We start from the raw sequence: 17,324 nt of genomic DNA, 5'->3' as shown, positions 1-17,324 counted from the left end.
TCTTTGGTGAGTCATGTGTTAAGGTCATTGGCCCTATTTTTTTTTTGGCGGTACATGGGCCTCTCATTGTTGTGGTCTCTCCCGTTGCGGAGCACAGGCTCCGGACGCGCAGGCTCAGCAGCCGTGGCTCACGGGCCCAGCCACTCCACGGCATGTGGGATCTTCCCCGACCGGGGCACAAACCCGTGTCCCCTGCATCGGCAGGTGGACTCCCAACCACTGCACCACCAGGGAAGCCCCCATTTTTTAATTGGCTTGTTTTTTTTATTGTTGGGTGTTAAGAGTTCTTTGTATATTTTGGATTTTTTTGTTTGTTTTTTGGTTTGTTTTTTTCTGGCTGTATTGGGTCTTCATTGCTGCGCGTGGGCTTTCTCTAGTTGTGGTGAGCGGGGGCTACTCTTCATTGCAGTACGCGGGTTTCTCATTGCAGTGGCTTCTCTTGCTGCGGGGCATGGGCTCTAAGCTTGCGGGCTTCAGTAGTTGCAGTGCATGGGCTCAGTAGTTGTGGCGCACGGGCTTAGTTGCTCCATGGCACGTGGGATCTTCCCGGACCAGGGATCAAACCCGTGTCCCCTGCATTGGCAGGCGGATTCTTAAACACAGCATCACCAGGGAAGTCTTTGTATATTTTGGATAACAGTCTTTATCAGATGTGTCTTTTGCAAATATTTCTCCCAGTCTGTGGCTTTTTCTCCTCATTCTCTTGATGTTGTCCTTTGCAGAGCAGAAGTTTTTCATTTTAATGAAGTCCAGCTTATCAGTTGCTTTCATGGATCATGCCTTTGGTGTTGTATCTAAAAAGTTATTGCCATACCCAAGGTTATGTAGGTATTCTTCTATGTTTTATAGTTTTATGTTTTACGTTTAGGTCAGTGATACATTTTTAGTTAATTTTTGTGAAGGTTATGAGGTCTGTTTCTAGATTCTTTGTTTGTTTGTGGTTTTTTTGCATGTGGATGTCCAGTTTCAGCACCATTTGTTGAAAAGACTGTCTTTGCTCCATTGTATTGCTTTTGCTCCTTTGTCAAAGAACAGACTATATGTATGTGGATCTGTTTCTGGGCTCTTTATTCTGTTCTGTTGATCTCTTTGTCCATTCTTTCACTAATACCCCACTGCCTTGATTATTGTAGCTTTACAGTAAGTCCCGAAGTCAGGTAGTATCAGTCCTCCAACTTTGTTCTTCTTCTTCAGTATTGTGTTGGCTATTGTGGGTTGTTTTGTCTCTTTATATAAGCTCTAGAATGAGTTTGTCAGTATCCACAGAATAAATGATTTTGACTGGAATTGCATTGAATCTAGAAATCAAGTTGGGAGTAACTGACAACTTGACAACATTGAGCCTTCCTATCTTTGAACAAGGAATAGCTCTTCATTTATTTAGTTCTTCTTTGAATTCATTCATCAGAGTTTTTTAGTTTTCCTCGTATAGATCTTGTACATATTTTGTTACCCTTTACCTATTTTATATGGGGGAATGCTAATGTAAATGGTATTGTGTTTTTAGTTTCAAGTTCTACTTGTTCATTGGTGGTATATAGAAGAGTGATTGACTTCTGTATTTTAACCTTGTATCCTGCAACCTTGCTATAATACCTTATTAAGTTCCAGGGTTTTTTGGTCTATTCTTCCATCTGTGTTTTTTATTTTTATTTTTTGTCGCGCCGCATGGCTTGCAGGATCTTAGTTCCCCAATCAGGGATTGAACCTGGGCTCTCAGCAGTGAGAGTGCAGAGTCCTAACCACTGGACCACCAGGGAAGTCCTTCATCTGTTTTTTCTATGTAGACGATCATGTTATATTTCCTTCTTCTCAGTATACCTTCTACTTCCTTTTCTCATCTTATTTCATTAGTTAGAACTTCCAGAATGATGATGAAAAGCATTGGGGAGGTGGGATATTCTTGGCTTGTTTCTGTTCTTAGTGGAAAAGCTTGAGGTTTCTCATCATTAAGTATGATGTTAGCTGTAGGTTCTTTATAGATATTCTTTATCGAGTGGAGGAAGTTCCCCTGTACTCCTAGTTTACTGAGAGTTTTTCTCATGAATGGGTATTAGATTTCATTAAACGCTTTTTCCACAGTGATTGATATGATCATGTGATTTTTCTTTTTTAGCCTGCTGACCTGATGGATTACATTAGTTGATTTTCTTTTTTTTTAATTTATTTTATTTTATTCATTTGTTCATAGTTTTTGGCTGCATTGGATCTTCACTGCAGCACATGGGCTTTCTTTAGTTGCGGCGAGCAGGGGCTACTCTTCGTTGCAGTATGCGGGCTTCTCATTGCAGTGGCTGCTCTTGTTGCGGAGCACGGGCTCTAGGCACGCGGGCTTCAGTAGTTGTGGCACATGGGCTTCAGTAGTTGTGGCTCGCAGGCTGTAGAGCGCAGGCTCAGTAGTTGTGGCGCACGGGCTTAATTGCTCCACGGCATGTGGGATCTTCCCGGACCAGGGCTCGAACCCACGTTCCCTGCATTGGCAGGCGGATTCTTAACCACTGCGCCACCAGGGAAGCCCACATTACTTGATTTTCAAATGTTGAACCAGTCTTGCCTGCCTAGAATGAATCCCACTTGGTTGTGGTGTCTATTCTTTTTATATATTAGTGGATTAGGTTTGCTAATATTTTGTTGAGGATTTTTACATCTGTGTTCATGAGAGATGTTGGTCTATAGTTTTCTTTTCTTGTAATGTTTTTGTCTGGTTTTGGTATGAGGGTAACTGAGTAAGTTAGGAAGTATTCTCTCTGCTTCTATCCTCTGAAAGGGATTGTACAGAATTGGTATAATTTCTACCCTAAATGTTTGGTGAAATTCACCAGTGAACTTTTGGAAGGTTATTAATTACTGATTCAATTTATTTAATAAAAATAGGCCTGTTCAGATTGTCTAGTTCTTCTTGGGTGAGTTTTGACAGATTGTACCTTTCAAAGAATTGGCCCATTTCATCTGGGTTATCAAATTTGTGGGCATAGAGTTGTTCATAGTAATCTGTAGTAATTTTAATGTCCGTGGGATCTGTAGTGATGGCCCCTCTTTCTTTTCTGTTGTTAGTAGTTGGTGTCCTCTCTCTTTTTTTCTTAGCTTGGCTAGAGGCTTAACGATTTTGTTGATCTTTGTTTCTTTTAACTTTTACAAATGTTCCACACTGGGTTTTCTGAAGGGTGTACATGCTTGTACCATGACCCAGGAATACAAAGAAGATGACACAGTCTCCCCATCCCTCCATCCCACCCTAGGATGTTAGCGGGATTGGGAGTCCTCCATCCCTCTCCCATCTCTGACGTAGACATGTAGAAATAGTATGTGGATTTGTTCTCTGCTAATTTCCTTTTATACAAAAGGAATTTACAGCATCCTCGAGCCTGCATTTTGCTTTTGTATTACAGCATTGTGCCGTGACTGTCTTTCCAGGTTCATGAGTGCAAGTCTAGCCCCTTCTTGTCAAGGGCTTTGTAATCTCTGCTGTGCACAGGTTTTGCTATGTGGAACTGGGCTGTGACTCTTCACTCTAGAAGTGGGACTGTTGGCTCAGTACATGCATAGCCTGAGAGATGCTGGGCAGGTGCAGAAGGAGCTGCAGCCTCTGCCGGCTCTGAACCCAGCACCTCCTGCTCTGCACTTGGGGACCAACAGCTACCAGCAAGGCTGCTAGTGAGCTCCCTGTCTGTTCTGATGTTTAGTGTCTTTGTTTTGTCTCTGTCCACTGTTGATGCCTCTCAAGGGTGCATCAGAAAGGAGCACAAATATGCCCAGCTGTCAGGTTTGGGACAAATCCTGCCCTTTTTGGCACCAGGTGTCTCTCGCAACTCAGGATTTCTTGGTTTGTAGGCACTGGTGCACTCATCTAGGACAGCAGGGGAAGAAGCCTGGCAGAGCCTGGGGAAGGTCTGAGAGAGCCCGCTCCTTTTCCTTCGAAGCAGGGAATCAGTGATACTGTGATGGGCATCCAATAAAGATGGGGTAGGGGCTTGCAGTGGCCCTCAGCTCACAGGAACAGCATCATGACAGACTGTGGCCATGTCACACTGTTCCTCTAGTTTGGGCCACCAGCACCAGCAGCCACTGAGGCCTGGCAGGGCAGGGGTCACGACAGAGACCTCCATCTTAACATGACCCCGAAGTGACCTAGCTGGCCCCAGTGTGCCTACACAAGGCCCAAGCTTCTTCTGCCCTAAATCAGGGGTAGGGGGCTGAGGCCCAATGACGGTGTGCCCCCCACTCTCTTTTGCAGCTTTCTGTATGAACCCAACAGCCAAGGGTACAAGTACTACCGCCAGAAGCTGGAGGAGTTCAGGAAAGCCAAGGCTGGTCCCACGGGCACCCCCACGGCACCTGACCTCGGACTGAAGCGCAGATCTCCTCCTGAGACCCCCTTGGGGTCCATGCCCACCGCCACTGCCTGCCCTACCTCATCTGCCCCCTTGCCCAACGTCAACCCATCTTCAGCTGCCCCAGGGAAGCCAGCCACCACAGCCAACATGAAGAGGAAGCGAAAGAGCCGGTGGGGTCCTGAAGAGGACAAGGTGGAGCTCCCGCCTGCCGAGCTGGTGCAGAGGGACGTGGATGCTTCTCCCTCACCTCTGTCAGGTGGGCCGACCCCCTCCCTCAGCCTCCTGGGGAGGGTCTGGCATCTTTCACTGAGCGTAATGTTTTCAAGGTTCATCTGTGTTGAAGCACATGCCAGAATTTCATTTATTTCCACAGCTGAATAGAATTCCAGTGTACGGATAGACAGCATTTTGTTTATCCATTCATCAGTTGTTTAGAAGCTTGGGTTATTTTCACTTTTTGGCGATTGTGAGTAGTGCTGCTGTGAACACTGGCCTACAAATACCGTTCGGACCCCTGATTTTGATTCTTTTTTGTATATACCTAGGAGTGGAATCACTGGGTCTTATGGTAATTCTGTTTCACTTATTGAGGAATTGCCAAACTGCATTCTGCAGCAGCTGCACCATTTTACATTCCTATCAGCAGTGCACAAGGGTTCCAGTTTCTTCTCATTCTCGCCTTATTGTATAGCTATTCTAATAAGTATAAAGTGAAATCAAATTGTAGTTTTGATTTGCATTTCCCTAATGACTAATGGTGTTGAGCATCTTTTCATGTGTTATTGGTCAGTTTATAGTTTAGTTGGAGAAATGTCTGTTTTAGTCCTTTGCCCATTTTTTAATTGGGTTGTATGTCTTTTTGTTATTGAGTTGTAGGAGTTCTCTAAATGTTTTAGATATTAACCCCCATTCAGATACATGATTTGCAAAAATTTTCTCTAGTTTTATGGGCTGTATTTTCATCCCCTTAATGTCCTTTGATACACAGAAGTTTTAAATTTTAATGAAGTGCAATTTATTTTTTCTTTTGTTGCCTATGATTTTGGTCTTAAGAAACCGTAGCCACATCCAAAGTCTTGAAGATATGCCCTTATGTTTTCTTCTAAGAGTTTTATAGTTTTAGCTCTTAAATTGAATTAATTTTTATATATGTTATAAGGTAAGTGTCCAACTTCATTTCTTTAAATGTGGAGCTCCAATTTTCCCAGCACCATTTGTTGAAGAGACTATTGTTCTTTCTCCATTGAATGGTCTCTTGACACCCTTGTCAAAAATCCCGTAGAAAGTTTATTTTGGGGCTCTCTGCTCTATTACACTGGTTTATATATCTATCCTTATGCCAGTAGCACACTGTTTTGATTACTGTAGCTCTGTGGGAAATTTTGAAATCGGGAGTGTCAGTCTTCCAACTTTGTTCCTCTTTCTCACGCTTTGACTATTCGAGGTCCTTTGAATTTTTGTATGAACTTCCAGATGGGCTTTTCCATTTCTGCAGAAAACATTGTTGGGATTTGATAGGGACTGTATTAATCTGTAGATTGCTTTGGGAGGTATTGACATGTTAACAACATTTTAAGTCTTCCAATCTGAGAACATGGGACAGCTTTCCATTTACTTAGGTTTCCTTTAATTTCTTTCAATGTGTTTTGTCTTTCTGTTGTACAAGTCTTGTACCTCTGTTAAGTTTATTCCTAAGTGATTTACTCTTTATGATGCTGTTGCAAATGGAATTTTTTTAAAATTTCCTTTTTGGATTATTTGTTGTTAGTATAAGAAATACAACGGATTTTTTGTGTGTTGATTATGTATCTTTTATCTTTTGCTAAATTCATTTATTGGGGTAACAGTCTTTAGGGTTTTCTACACATAAGATCATGTCATCTGCAGATAAGGATAGTTTTACTTCTTCCTTTCCAATTGGGATGCCTCTTATTTCTTTTTCTTGCCTAATTGCTCTGGCTAGGATTTGCAGTACTGTGCTGAACAGAAGTGGTGAAAGCAGGCATCCCTGCCTTGTTCCTGATCTTAGGGGGGGAAGCTTTTGTTCTTTCACCATTGAGTATGATGTTGTTGTATGTTTTTAATAGATGACCTTTGTCATGTTGAAGAAGTTCCCTTCGTTCCTAGTTTATTGAGTGTTTTTATCATGAAAGAGTGTTAGATTTTGTCAAGTGCTTTTTCTACATCAATTGAAATGATCATGTGGGTTTTTCCCTTCATTCTATTAATGTGGAGTATTACATTGATTGATTTTTGTATGATGAAACCACCCTTGCATTCCTGGAATAAATCCCCCTCCGTTGTAGTAAATAATTAGTTTACTAATTATTTACATGCTGATGGATTTGGTTTGCTAATATTTTGTTGCAGATTTCTGTCTGCATTTATACTCATAAGGATTATTGGTCTGTAGTTTTCTTATATTGTCTTTGTCTGCTTTTGGTATCAGGATAATGCTGACCTCATAGAATGAGTTAGGAAGTGTGTCCTGCTTTAACTTTTTGGAAGAATTTGAGAAGAATTGGTGTTAACGCTTCTTTGAAATCTTGGGTAGAATTTACCAGTGCATTTATCTGGTTCTGGGCTTTTCTTTGGTGGGCTGGAGGGGAGAGTTGATTATTGATTCAGTCCCCTTACTTGTTATAGGTCTATTCAAGTTTTCTGTTACTTCTTGAGTTAGTTTTGGTAGTTTGTGCCGTCCTAGGTGATCCAGTTTGTGCCATTCTGCGTATTGCGAGGAAATCTCGTGCTGTCTGTTCCACCCTGCCTGGGATGTGAATCATCCCTTTACCAGCATATCCCACCCATTAGTCACCAGTAGTCACTCCGTTATCAGATTGACTGTCATGGTATTGCAGTGTTTATGTTCAAATAATCCTTATTTTACTATTTTACTTAATAATGGCCTCACAGCACAGAGTAGTGATGCTGGCAATGTAGACATGCCAAAGAGAAGCTGTCAAGTATTTCCTTTAAGTGAAAGGGTAAAAGTTCTTAAGCTGAGGTCTCCAAGATCTATGGTAAAAACAAATCATCTATCCGTGAAATTGTGAAGAAGGAAAAAGAAGTTTGTGCTAGTTTTGCTGTCGTACCTCAAACTGCGAAAGTTATGGCCACAGTGTGTGCTGAGTACTTAGTTAAAATGGAAAAGGCATTACATTTGTGATAAGATATTTTGAGAGGGAGAGAAAAACCACATTCACATAACTTTTATAATAGTATGTTGTTATAAGTGTTCTATTTTATTATTAGCTATTGTCATTAATTTCTTACTGTGCCTAATTTATAAATTAAACTTTATCACACGTATGTATGTATATATAGTATACACGGGGTTCAGTACTATGTGTAGTTTCAGGCTTCTACTAGAGGGATCTTGGAATGTATCCCCTGCAGATAAAGTGGACTGCTGTATCCCCCTGTTGTTTTAGTAGTTGAGTCTTTTCTGTTTTTTTCTTAGGCAGTCTGACTAAAGATTTGTCCATTTCGTTGGTCTTTTCAAGAAACCAACTTTTGGTTTCATTGATTTTTCTCTCGTATTTTGTATTTCCTGTTTCTTTTGTTTCCATTCTAATCGTTATTTCCTTCATTCTGCTAGCTCTGGAATTAGTTTGCTCTTCTTTTTCTAGTTCCTTAAGATGTACAGTTAGGTATTGATCAGAGGTCTTTATTTATTTATTTAACTATCTATCTATTTATTTATTTATGGCTGCATTGGGTTTTCGTTGCTGCACGCGGGCTTTCTTTAGTTGTGGCGAGCTGGGGCTACTCTTTGTTGCGGTGCACGGGCTTCTCATTGCAGTGGCTTCTCTTGTTCTGGACCTCGGGCTCTAGGCATGCGAGCTTCAGTAGTTGTAGCACACGGGCTCAGTAGTTGTGGCACCTGGGCTCTAGAGCACAGGTTCAGTAGTTGTGGTGCACGGGCTTAGTTGCTCCGCAGCGTGTGGGGGCTTCCCAGAGCAGGTCTCGAACCCGTGTCCCCTGCATTGGCAGGCGGATTCTTCGCCACTGCACCACCAGGGAAGCCCTATCTTCTTTTTTGACGTGAGCATCTACAGCTATACATTTCCCTCTTGGCGCTGCTTTTGCTACACCCCAGAAGTTTTGGTGTGTGCTGCGCTGTTGTGTTCATTCATCTCTAAGCATTTTCTGATCTCTTGTGGTTTCTTCTTTGACCCATTTGTTGTTTAGGAGTGTGTTTAATTTCCATGTTTGTGAATTTTCCAGTTTTCCTTCCATTACTGATTTCTGGCTTTATTCCATTGTGATCAGAAAAGATACCTGGTATGATTTGTCTTTTAAAATTTATTAAAATTTGTTTTGTAGCCTAACAAAGGATCTATCCTGGAGAATGTTCCATGTGTACTTGAGAATACTGTGTATTCTGGTGTTGTTGGATTGCATGTTCTAAAGATATCTATTAGGTCTGGTTGGTTTATAGTGTTGTTCAGTCCTCTATATCCTTACTGATTTTCTGTCCATTATTTAAAATAGGGTATTGAAATCTCTAACAGTTACTATGGAACTGTTTATTTCTCCCTTCAGTTTTGTCAATTTTTGCTTCATTTATCTTGGGGCTCTGTTGTTAAGTCTGTGTGTATATTTAATTGTTATATCTTCTTTCTGTATCAAATCTTTGTAAATATATAACATCCTTCTTTGTCTCTCATAAACCTTTTTTGATTTAAAGTATATTTTGTCTGATAGTAGTATGGCTAGTGCAGCTCTGTCTTGGTTACTATTTGCTTGAAATTTCTTTTTCCTTCCTTTGACTTTCACCTACTTGTGTCTTTGTATCTAAAGTAAGTCTCTTACAGACAGCATATAGATAGTCCTGTTTTCTCCCTTAAGCTTTAAAGTACTTGGATTCAGTTTTGTCATAGAAAGCTCAGGAAACGCACAGTGATAAGAACAATTATTGCTACAGTCAATTTTGCACAATGATCTCCAGCGTCTCCCTCCTTGACAACAGTTTCAGGGACAGCCAACGTGTGGCCTCATTTCTCATTTTCTACCACAAACCCATAAGGGTGGGGGTCTGTTGTCATCACATTTTGCAGATGATGTTGGTGACTGTTAATTGGCCGTCTCATGCCGTCTGTCTGACTCCCTCACCACGCAGCCTGCACCATGGGCAGAACTCTCTCAACCTCCCTCACCCCTGACTTCACTGGAGCTGGACACACAGGCACAAAGAAGAGCCATAGATGCCCTGGCGCCAACACCCACATTTGCCACACAAGGATGGGCTGAGGGGGAAGGCATCTCCCCCAGGTCACAGGGCTGGCCTGGCCTGTTGGCCCTGCCCGCCCAGCTCTGAGAGTGGTCTCTGGCTGAGTGCCTCCCTTGGCCAAAGAGAAAAGCTGCTGACTGAAAAGTCTGGTACTCCCTGGGGCTCTAGATAGCACTTCTACCCGGGGTTGAGGGTGCCTAGGGTCGGACTGCTGCTCAAGTGCCAAACCTGGTGCCCGCAGTAAAGGAGGGCGCTCAGATGTGAGGGCTCTTCTGACGCACGCACACCCCCGCCTCTGAGATCGTGTCCGCAAGGTCCAGCCCCAGCTGCCAGGTCCTTCACATTCTAGGGGACAAGTACAGGCTCCGAAGTCTCAGGTTCAGATTCAAGCCCCACTGGCCCACATTGTCCCCAGGGGAGCGTGGGCCGCCCCCACCTGCCTGCTCACTGGTGAAGTCGCCCAAGGAGGAAAGGGACTGTGGACGTGATCCAGGCACACAGCAGGCTGCTCAGACCTTGGCTCCCTTGCTCTCTCCATGGGGCTCTCCAACATCTTTCAGAGCCCCCATAGACCGAGGAGGGATTGGTGTGCAATCTTAGGGTCCAGGAGCACCTGCGGGTGGTTCTTGCAGGCGACAACACAGTCCCGTTGAGCTGGGAAGACCTGGCTCTTTCCATCCCCCCAGAGGGGCCTCTGCACCCCGTTCTGCCTGGCTTCTTCCCCAGGAAGCCACCACCTGAGGGGTGGTTGTTTCCACCACCCAGATGGGGCCATTGCAGCATCTTGATGTGAGTTAGCGTTGCAGGCTCCAGCCAAGCTCCAAAGGGGATGCCAGCTTAAATGTCAGTTGCTTTAAAGATGGTTGGCTGCTTCCCCAGAAGGAGCTAACAGAACCACGCAGCTGAGTCTTCTGCCAGACTCCAGACCTGTGTGTCTACATAAGGTATCTGCTCACCGTGGGGCTTACTTCCAAGAGCCTGTGTGCAAGCATCTCTGGCTTTGCAGATTCCCTGCCTTGTCACCCATTAGCTGTGTGACCTTGAGTGAGGCCCCAGACCTCCTGAGTTTTGGTGTCAGCATTTGCAGTGTGGGGTCACAGAGCCTGCCTGGAGCAGTCATGTGGGGATGGAACTGAGTACACACGATAGAGCGGAGCAAAGCCCCCCGAGGTCATCAAGTGACATGCGTACTAACTGTTCCAACTTAAGTGTCCTGCCACATGGGCCACGTGCGTCAGGTGTCGTCAGCACATGGACTCTGCCTGGGACACAGATGCACGGCCAAGCCCACGTGTCTGTTGCTGACCAGCCTGTGTCTTGTTTCTAGTTCAGGACCTCAAGGGTCTAGGCTACGAGAAGGGGAAGCCCGTGGGTCTGGTGGGTGTCACAGAGCTTTCGGATGCCCAGAAGAAGCAGCTGAAGGAGCAGCAGGAGGTAAGGCCCTGGGGGGCAGGGCAGGCAGGCTCCGAGGGGCTGGTGGAGTATCGTCTCCCACCCTGCCCTGTGGTGCAGTGGTCACGTGTATTCTTCCTGTGCCTCCCTGTGCCGGGTGAATCCACAGTCAGGGGAGAGGCTCTTGGGCAGGTGGGTCCCCCATCAATGGCAAGCCACCCCCTGAGGGCCCTCCCAAGCCCACAGTTGGGCCCAGAGCCTTCTCATGCTGCCTGGGCAGCCTTCTCAGCTGATGCTCCACAGCTACTTCCCACTGCGCTCGCGGGCTGGTCCTGACTGGATAGTCTCCATTTAAGTTTTCCTTACAGTTCCCTGCAGCACTCAGTACAGGATAAGCCTGTCTGGCACTGGGTGCCCTGGATGATGCGACAGCTGTTCAGTTGGTGTTGGGCAGTTTGGGAGTGAGGGCTGGCTCAGCAGGGAGCTCTGTGGCCAGGATATGGACAGCTGGGACAGCTTACCTGGGCCACCTCCTCCAGGCTGGCAGCCCCATCACATCACCCTCGACCCTCCCAGTGGTCAGGAGCCCACGTCACCCTCATTTGGTCCACAGTGATGGTACCCAGGATATTCCAGATTCCAGGCCGGGGTCCTCCCTGCTCAAAATAGAGATTCAGGGAACCCAGGGCATGTCCTGACACAGGACTCGGTGCCTTCCTGAACACTTGCTCTGAGCCCTGCTCTTGTGCCTGCTCCAGGGAGGGGGGAAAAGGGGTGCCCAGCATGCACAGGGGAGGTGAGGGGGCTAGCTTCCTGCACGCACAGTGCACGGCCTTGCTCACTGGCGTGTGCCGCCCACAGATGCAACAGATGTACGACATGATCATGCAGCACAAGCGAGCAATGCAGGACATGCAGCTGCTGTGGGAGAAGGCGCTGCAGCAGCACCAGCATGGCTACGACAGCGACGAGGAGGTGGACAGCGAGCTGGGCACCTGGGAGCACCAGCTGCGGCGCATGGAGATGGACAAGACTCGGGGTGGGCCAAGGAGCGAGTTGCAGGGGTGGGGTGGAGGGTGCCCTTTTCTTCAGGGTGCTGTGGGCTCAGGAAGCCCACTCACCGGCCCAGGAAGTGCCTGGAGACACCACATTGGGGTCTTAAGCCACCTATCCAGCCTGTAAGGCCTTGAGCAAGAGACTTGGCCTCTTTGTGCCTGTTTCTTCAGTGGCAAAAGGATGGTCCTCTGAGTGTTCACTGGCGTTTGAACACGGTACACAAGGGCTGCGTGGGAGAGCAGGGCTCGAGGTCTCAACCAGCTACCTCATGCCCCACGGCCCCAGACTCCCCCTGGGACTCATACTTCTGCTGTGGGGCTGCCACACCCTCCTTCCTCCTCTCACCTTTACCCCATCTCTGGGCAGAATGGGCGGAGCAGCTGACGAAGATGGGCCGGGGCAAACACTTCATCGGAGACTTCCTGCCACCCGATGAGCTGGAGAAGTTCATGGAGACCTTCAAGGCCCTGAAGGTAGGCTGGGAGAGGCCCCAGGCACCAGCCCCTGCTGTGAGCATGTCTAGCAGGCAGCCTGCGCAGTGTCCCAGCCCCTCCTGCAGCCTCCTCAGGTGGCAGGCACCTGCGGTGGCCTCAGGGGCCTGCTCGCTCACAAGAGGGGTAGGACCCTCTTGCCACGGGTGGCACCTGCTTATGACAGGTGCCATCTGTGTAGGGAATTAGCAAATAGCATCTCAACTGCCGCTTTAGAGACATTTGCTGAGGCTTTAGGGAAATTCTGCTTCCAGTGGAGCCAATTAAGTGCAGTTTACAGGCAAAGCATTTCTCGGGCAGACGCCCCCATGTGTTGGGCTCTCCAGAGTGAAATTGTTCTTCCCATGCTGTTTTCATGCTCAAGAGGAGAGGGCTGACAGAACATTCCACATAGGTTTTTGAGGGTTTTTTTTAAACTGCTTTGTACCACATAATCTCACCAATGTGATGGTCACCTCATGTGACCACAGCACTCTTTTTAGCACTCTGTGTAACAAATTGCTCTTGGAACATGGGATTTTTCTTCACTGGTGAACCATTAATCTTTCTCATGGTAGACAAGGCCTGTGTGACCTGTCACCTTGCCCTCTTTGACTTGGCCACCAGGGAGCTCAGTACTGCTTCTGGTCCTGGGGCCTCTGAGAAGGGGCAGCTTGATCTCTTCTCAAGGAGTCTGACTTAGTGGTGGGGAGGCAGGTGGGCAGGTGGTCCCAGGGGCCAGTGAAGCCATGTGGGGGTGGGGTTTCAGGCCAGAGCTGGGACTGGGGATGGCTGCAGCCCTGGTGGATGACGGCTACCTCCTCCCCCTGCAGGAGGGCCGTGAGCCTGACTACTCAGAGTACAAGGAGTTCAAGCTGACGATAGAGAACATCGGCTACCAGATGCTGATGAAGATGGGCTGGAAGGAGGGCGATGGCCTGGGCTCAGAAGGCCAGGGCATCAAGAACCCAGTCAATAAGTGAGTGTGGCCTCCAATGCCAGGGGGGAGGGGGGAGAGGAGAAGTCCCACACGGAGACATAGGCCCAGGGCCTGGGTCCAGCCCTGTCACTGGGCTGGGAGTCAGGGATTTGGACTCTGGTGGCTGGGCCGTCTTAGGCTCTCCACCTTCCCACAGTGCCAGGAGTGTCCCAGACAGATGTCACCCAGCCCAGCATAGCCCCCACATTGAGCTGCATTGGGGTGCTGCTGCTGAGCCCAGCCACGGCGGGTGAAGCCTCTCTGCCCCAAGCTCAGGTCCCTCACCCCCCCTCTTGCCGGCACCAGCCTGCTCCCCGGCTCACACCACCCGTTGCCCCAATGCAGGGGCACCACCACGGTAGATGGTGCTGGCTTTGGCATTGACCGGCCAGCCGAGCTCTCCAAGGAAGATGACGAGTACGAGGCCTTCCGCAAGAGGATGATGCTGGCCTACCGCTTCCGGCCCAACCCCCTGGTGCGTGTGTCCCTATCCCCCTATATTGCTTGTGGCCGGGCCGCCGCAGTTCTTCCGCTGTAGGCGGGTGGTGGTGCTGATCACAGAAGTGTCCCTCCTTCCGCAGTCCGGCTAGGCTCTCCAGCAGACCCACCCCACCTCTCCACCTTGTTCGAGCCTGCCTCGCCTCCCCAAAGCCTGCCCTCCCTTCTAGAGGATGTGGGCTAGCTGCCCCCACTAGGTTCTAGACGGGAGGAACTGCTAGCTCCCTTTAGCACAGCATAACCACCTCCCCTTTTATCTTTCTTGCTTCCCACAGAACAACCCCAGACGGCCTTACTACTGAGTATTCTGGAAAAATGCACAAATGTACTTTCCAAAAGACCGACCATTCCTGGACTGTGGAATGTTCCGGCCTGCTTTTCTGCCCGCCCTTCCCATTGTTGCGAGTGTCGTGCTGTGTATTAAAATCCCGGTGCTTGCCTGCCACGGCAGCCTGGTCTTGCCATCACCAGAAACCCCTCCTGTTCCTTAGCAGGGCCAGGCCGGACAGGTGGGGACAGGATGCTGCTCTGAAGGCTGCCCAGCACCAAGGAATCCTGGAAAACCACCTGGACCTTTTGTCTGCTTATGGGGTCCCCCATCGGCCTGGGTTGGAGTTGAGGGGAGGACCTTTGGAGAGGGGAGGGGCGGCCAGCTGGCCAAGACCTGGCTGCACCTGGGCCAGGGGCATCAGGGACTCCCCTCCTAGCCTAGCGCACTGCACTGCAGAAGGAGGCTGGGGAGGGGTCTCCAGGCAGGGCCCATTCCTCCCTCAGACCCACAAAGCAGGTGGACCCAGGCACACCTGTGTCCCTCAACCTCTCTTGACAGGTGGCATTGACAGGGCCCCCCCCACACACACACGCACAACAAACCTGGCTAGTGATGGCTGCAGCCCAGGCTACCCTAGCTGCCCTGGGTCCTACAGCTATAGTGGACACACGAGTCCCTAGGGCTCGTGCCTTTGGGGGACAGCTTCATGGACGGATACACCGTACTAAGACATCACACATCTCCTGGAGGAGGGGAGGCTAGTGGGTAGCCCAGACCAAGGAGAGCTTGCCACGTCTCCAGCGCCTGTGCGTCACACTTGTGCAGAAACCACCTGGGGATCTTGTGCAATTGCAGCTGCTGAGTGAGCAGATTGGGCAGGGTCTCGGAAATCTGTGAGCCATGCTTGGAGTATCAGAGCCTGGCAAACTGAGGAGCCCCTACCTCTCATCCCCCTGCCTCATACAGGTACCCAGTAGGTCCTGCTCAACCCCTGTGAGCTTATGGGGTCTGAGGACTCAAGCTGGCGTCAGGCTCCTGGGCCAGCCTGCAGTTCACACAGTCATTCAGCAAACACTGAGCACTGACTGTGAATCACATGGATGGGATTTGCCCCTGGGCACCCACAGTCTGCTGGGGCTGTGGCCATTAACCTCTAACACAATCTGAGACTGATAAATGCCATAAAGAGGAAGTGGGAACTATGGTGGAGGTGGCCTGGGGGGTGTCTCAGTGAGGGAGTTCAGGGTCTGGAAGTCTCAGCAGCAAACCCCTGGCTGCCATGACACGTACTACCCTGTTTCCCCACCATGGACGCTGTGCCCAGGGCAGGGCAAGGGGGTGTGGTGGAGCCTGCCCTGGGGAGCCAGAGTCCTGAGCACAAGCGTATAGGTCTGGGCAGCCAGAGGTCCCAGTGATGGGGACCCTGGGCCTCGGTCCCAAACACCTCACTAAGTCAAGGTCACCCCTCCATTTAATTCTCAGTGACCAGAAGGCTCGCCAGACTCAGACCACGGACTTTAGCCCCAGCCACGGGGACAGTTGGAAGAGGAGGCTTCCAAATGCTGTGTGGGTGTGCAGGTATCTCCCAGATACAGGATGCGAGGCCAGACCCGTAGACAGAGCTGCACCAGACACCCCTGGCCCTCCAGGGGGAGAAGTGGGGCTGGAGTGGCAGGGAGACCTCCCTGGAGGAGGGGACACCGGGGCCTGCTTTAAGGGGTGAGGAAATACGAGAGGGTCCATATTGCAGATAGGAGAGAGGCATGTAGCATATTGGCACCACAAGAATTAAGAAAAGTCAAGAAATGAGGCTGGAGATTCAGATCAGCCCAGAGAAACCCGAGCTTCACGCATGAGCAACAGGCACCTGGGGAAGGAGGCTCTCAGGTCAGTGGCCAGAAGATCATCTTGTCACCCAGGCTCAGAGATGGGACCCAACTGCCCCATGGAGAAGGCGGGGGCTGGGCCTGGTGGGAGTTGCGGGGATGTGAGGGTTAGAATTTCCCCCCAGGGGATTCCCTGGTGGTCCAGTGCTGTGGCCCAGGTTCAATCCCTGGAACTAAGGTCGCGCAAGCCACATGGCACGGCCAGAAAAAAAAACTGGGCCCCCTAGGGCAGGAAACAGGTGGGCACCGCTCACCCTGTTTCCTGCACCCACAAGTACCACGTGGGCAAGAGTCCGAGGCTCCTTGGAGGGGTTGACAAAAAGTTGCCTCCTAATTCTCCACCCTGCAGCCCCCTCCCTGGTCCAGCCCTGCCCCCTTACATATGCCCCCGAATGGAGCCCAGCCTCCTCCAGGCTGTTCAGAACGCTCCCAAGCCCACCCCACCTTGCTCCATGACCCCACCACCAACCCCAGCCTTCAGTGCTTCCTTTCTGCAGCTCATCCCCAAGCCTGAGCTATTTTTTCCTGCCGGGAGCACCATTACGGAACTCCTCACCAAACTGACTCCATCCCCACTTTATAATCTCAGCCACCCCTTGGACCCCATCCCTTGGACCTCGCCCACATGAGCAGGGGTTCAGGCTACACGGAAGGAACACAGCAGAGAATCATGGAGTCCTTCAAGGTGTCCCCAACCCTGGTCCCTGACCGTCTGCCTTGAGTTGGCCCCCGGGACCAATTAAAACTTCACACCTGGACACATTTAAATTTGTCTGTGGCCACCGCATGAAAACTCAAATCTAAGGGCACTGAAGGGAGCTCTGCACCCAAGCGGATGAGGTTCCTCTGTCAGCGCGCACATACAATGCCCACTTGATCCTGGGCTGGAGGGAGGTCTGCGGAATGTGAAGAGTTAAAAGGGTCCCCCTTCGGGGTCGAGGTCGAGGCTAGGATGCCTGTGCCTTAGGGTGAAGAAAGAAGTGCAGAACGAGGTCCGGGGAACGAATTCCCTTAGACCGAAGTGGCCTCCAGGACGCAGAAGCGGAAGCATCCTGAGGCATCGTATTCTAGCATTAGTAGAGAGGGAAACCGGTTGGGCGACGGGGACTGCCACTGGGGACAGCGCAGAGTCCGGCGAGGCTATCAAGGCGGGGTGGGGCCACTGCGGGAGGGAGGGGCCTCGCAGGGCAGTCACAGCGCGGGGG

At 49.4% G+C, this 17,324-nt stretch overlaps 1 protein-coding gene across 1 annotated transcript in view; it reads left to right on the top strand.

Moving 5' to 3' along the window:
- Window positions 1–14,402, top strand: part of SUGP1 (SURP and G-patch domain containing 1) — a 29,432-nt gene extending 15,030 nt beyond the window's left edge. Inside the window, exons 8-14 of the mRNA XM_079917284.1 lie at window positions 4,235–4,590; window positions 10,895–11,001; window positions 11,821–11,998; window positions 12,382–12,488; window positions 13,319–13,464; window positions 13,810–13,939; window positions 14,238–14,402. Of these exons, the coding sequence (XP_079773410.1) occupies window positions 4,235–4,590; window positions 10,895–11,001; window positions 11,821–11,998; window positions 12,382–12,488; window positions 13,319–13,464; window positions 13,810–13,939; window positions 14,238–14,264 (1,051 nt within the window). The 3' untranslated portion in view covers window positions 14,265–14,402. The remainder of the gene's footprint in view (window positions 1–4,234; window positions 4,591–10,894; window positions 11,002–11,820; window positions 11,999–12,381; window positions 12,489–13,318; window positions 13,465–13,809; window positions 13,940–14,237) is intronic.
- The last annotated feature ends 2,922 nt before the right edge of the window (window positions 14,403–17,324 follow it).

Source organism: Stenella coeruleoalba, assembly GCF_951394435.1.
Source record: "Stenella coeruleoalba genome assembly, chromosome: 3".
Classification (NCBI taxonomy): domain Eukaryota; kingdom Metazoa; phylum Chordata; class Mammalia; order Artiodactyla; family Delphinidae; genus Stenella; species Stenella coeruleoalba.
Note: the sequence above shows the minus strand (reverse complement) of the source record. Positions and strands in the feature narration are given on the sequence as shown.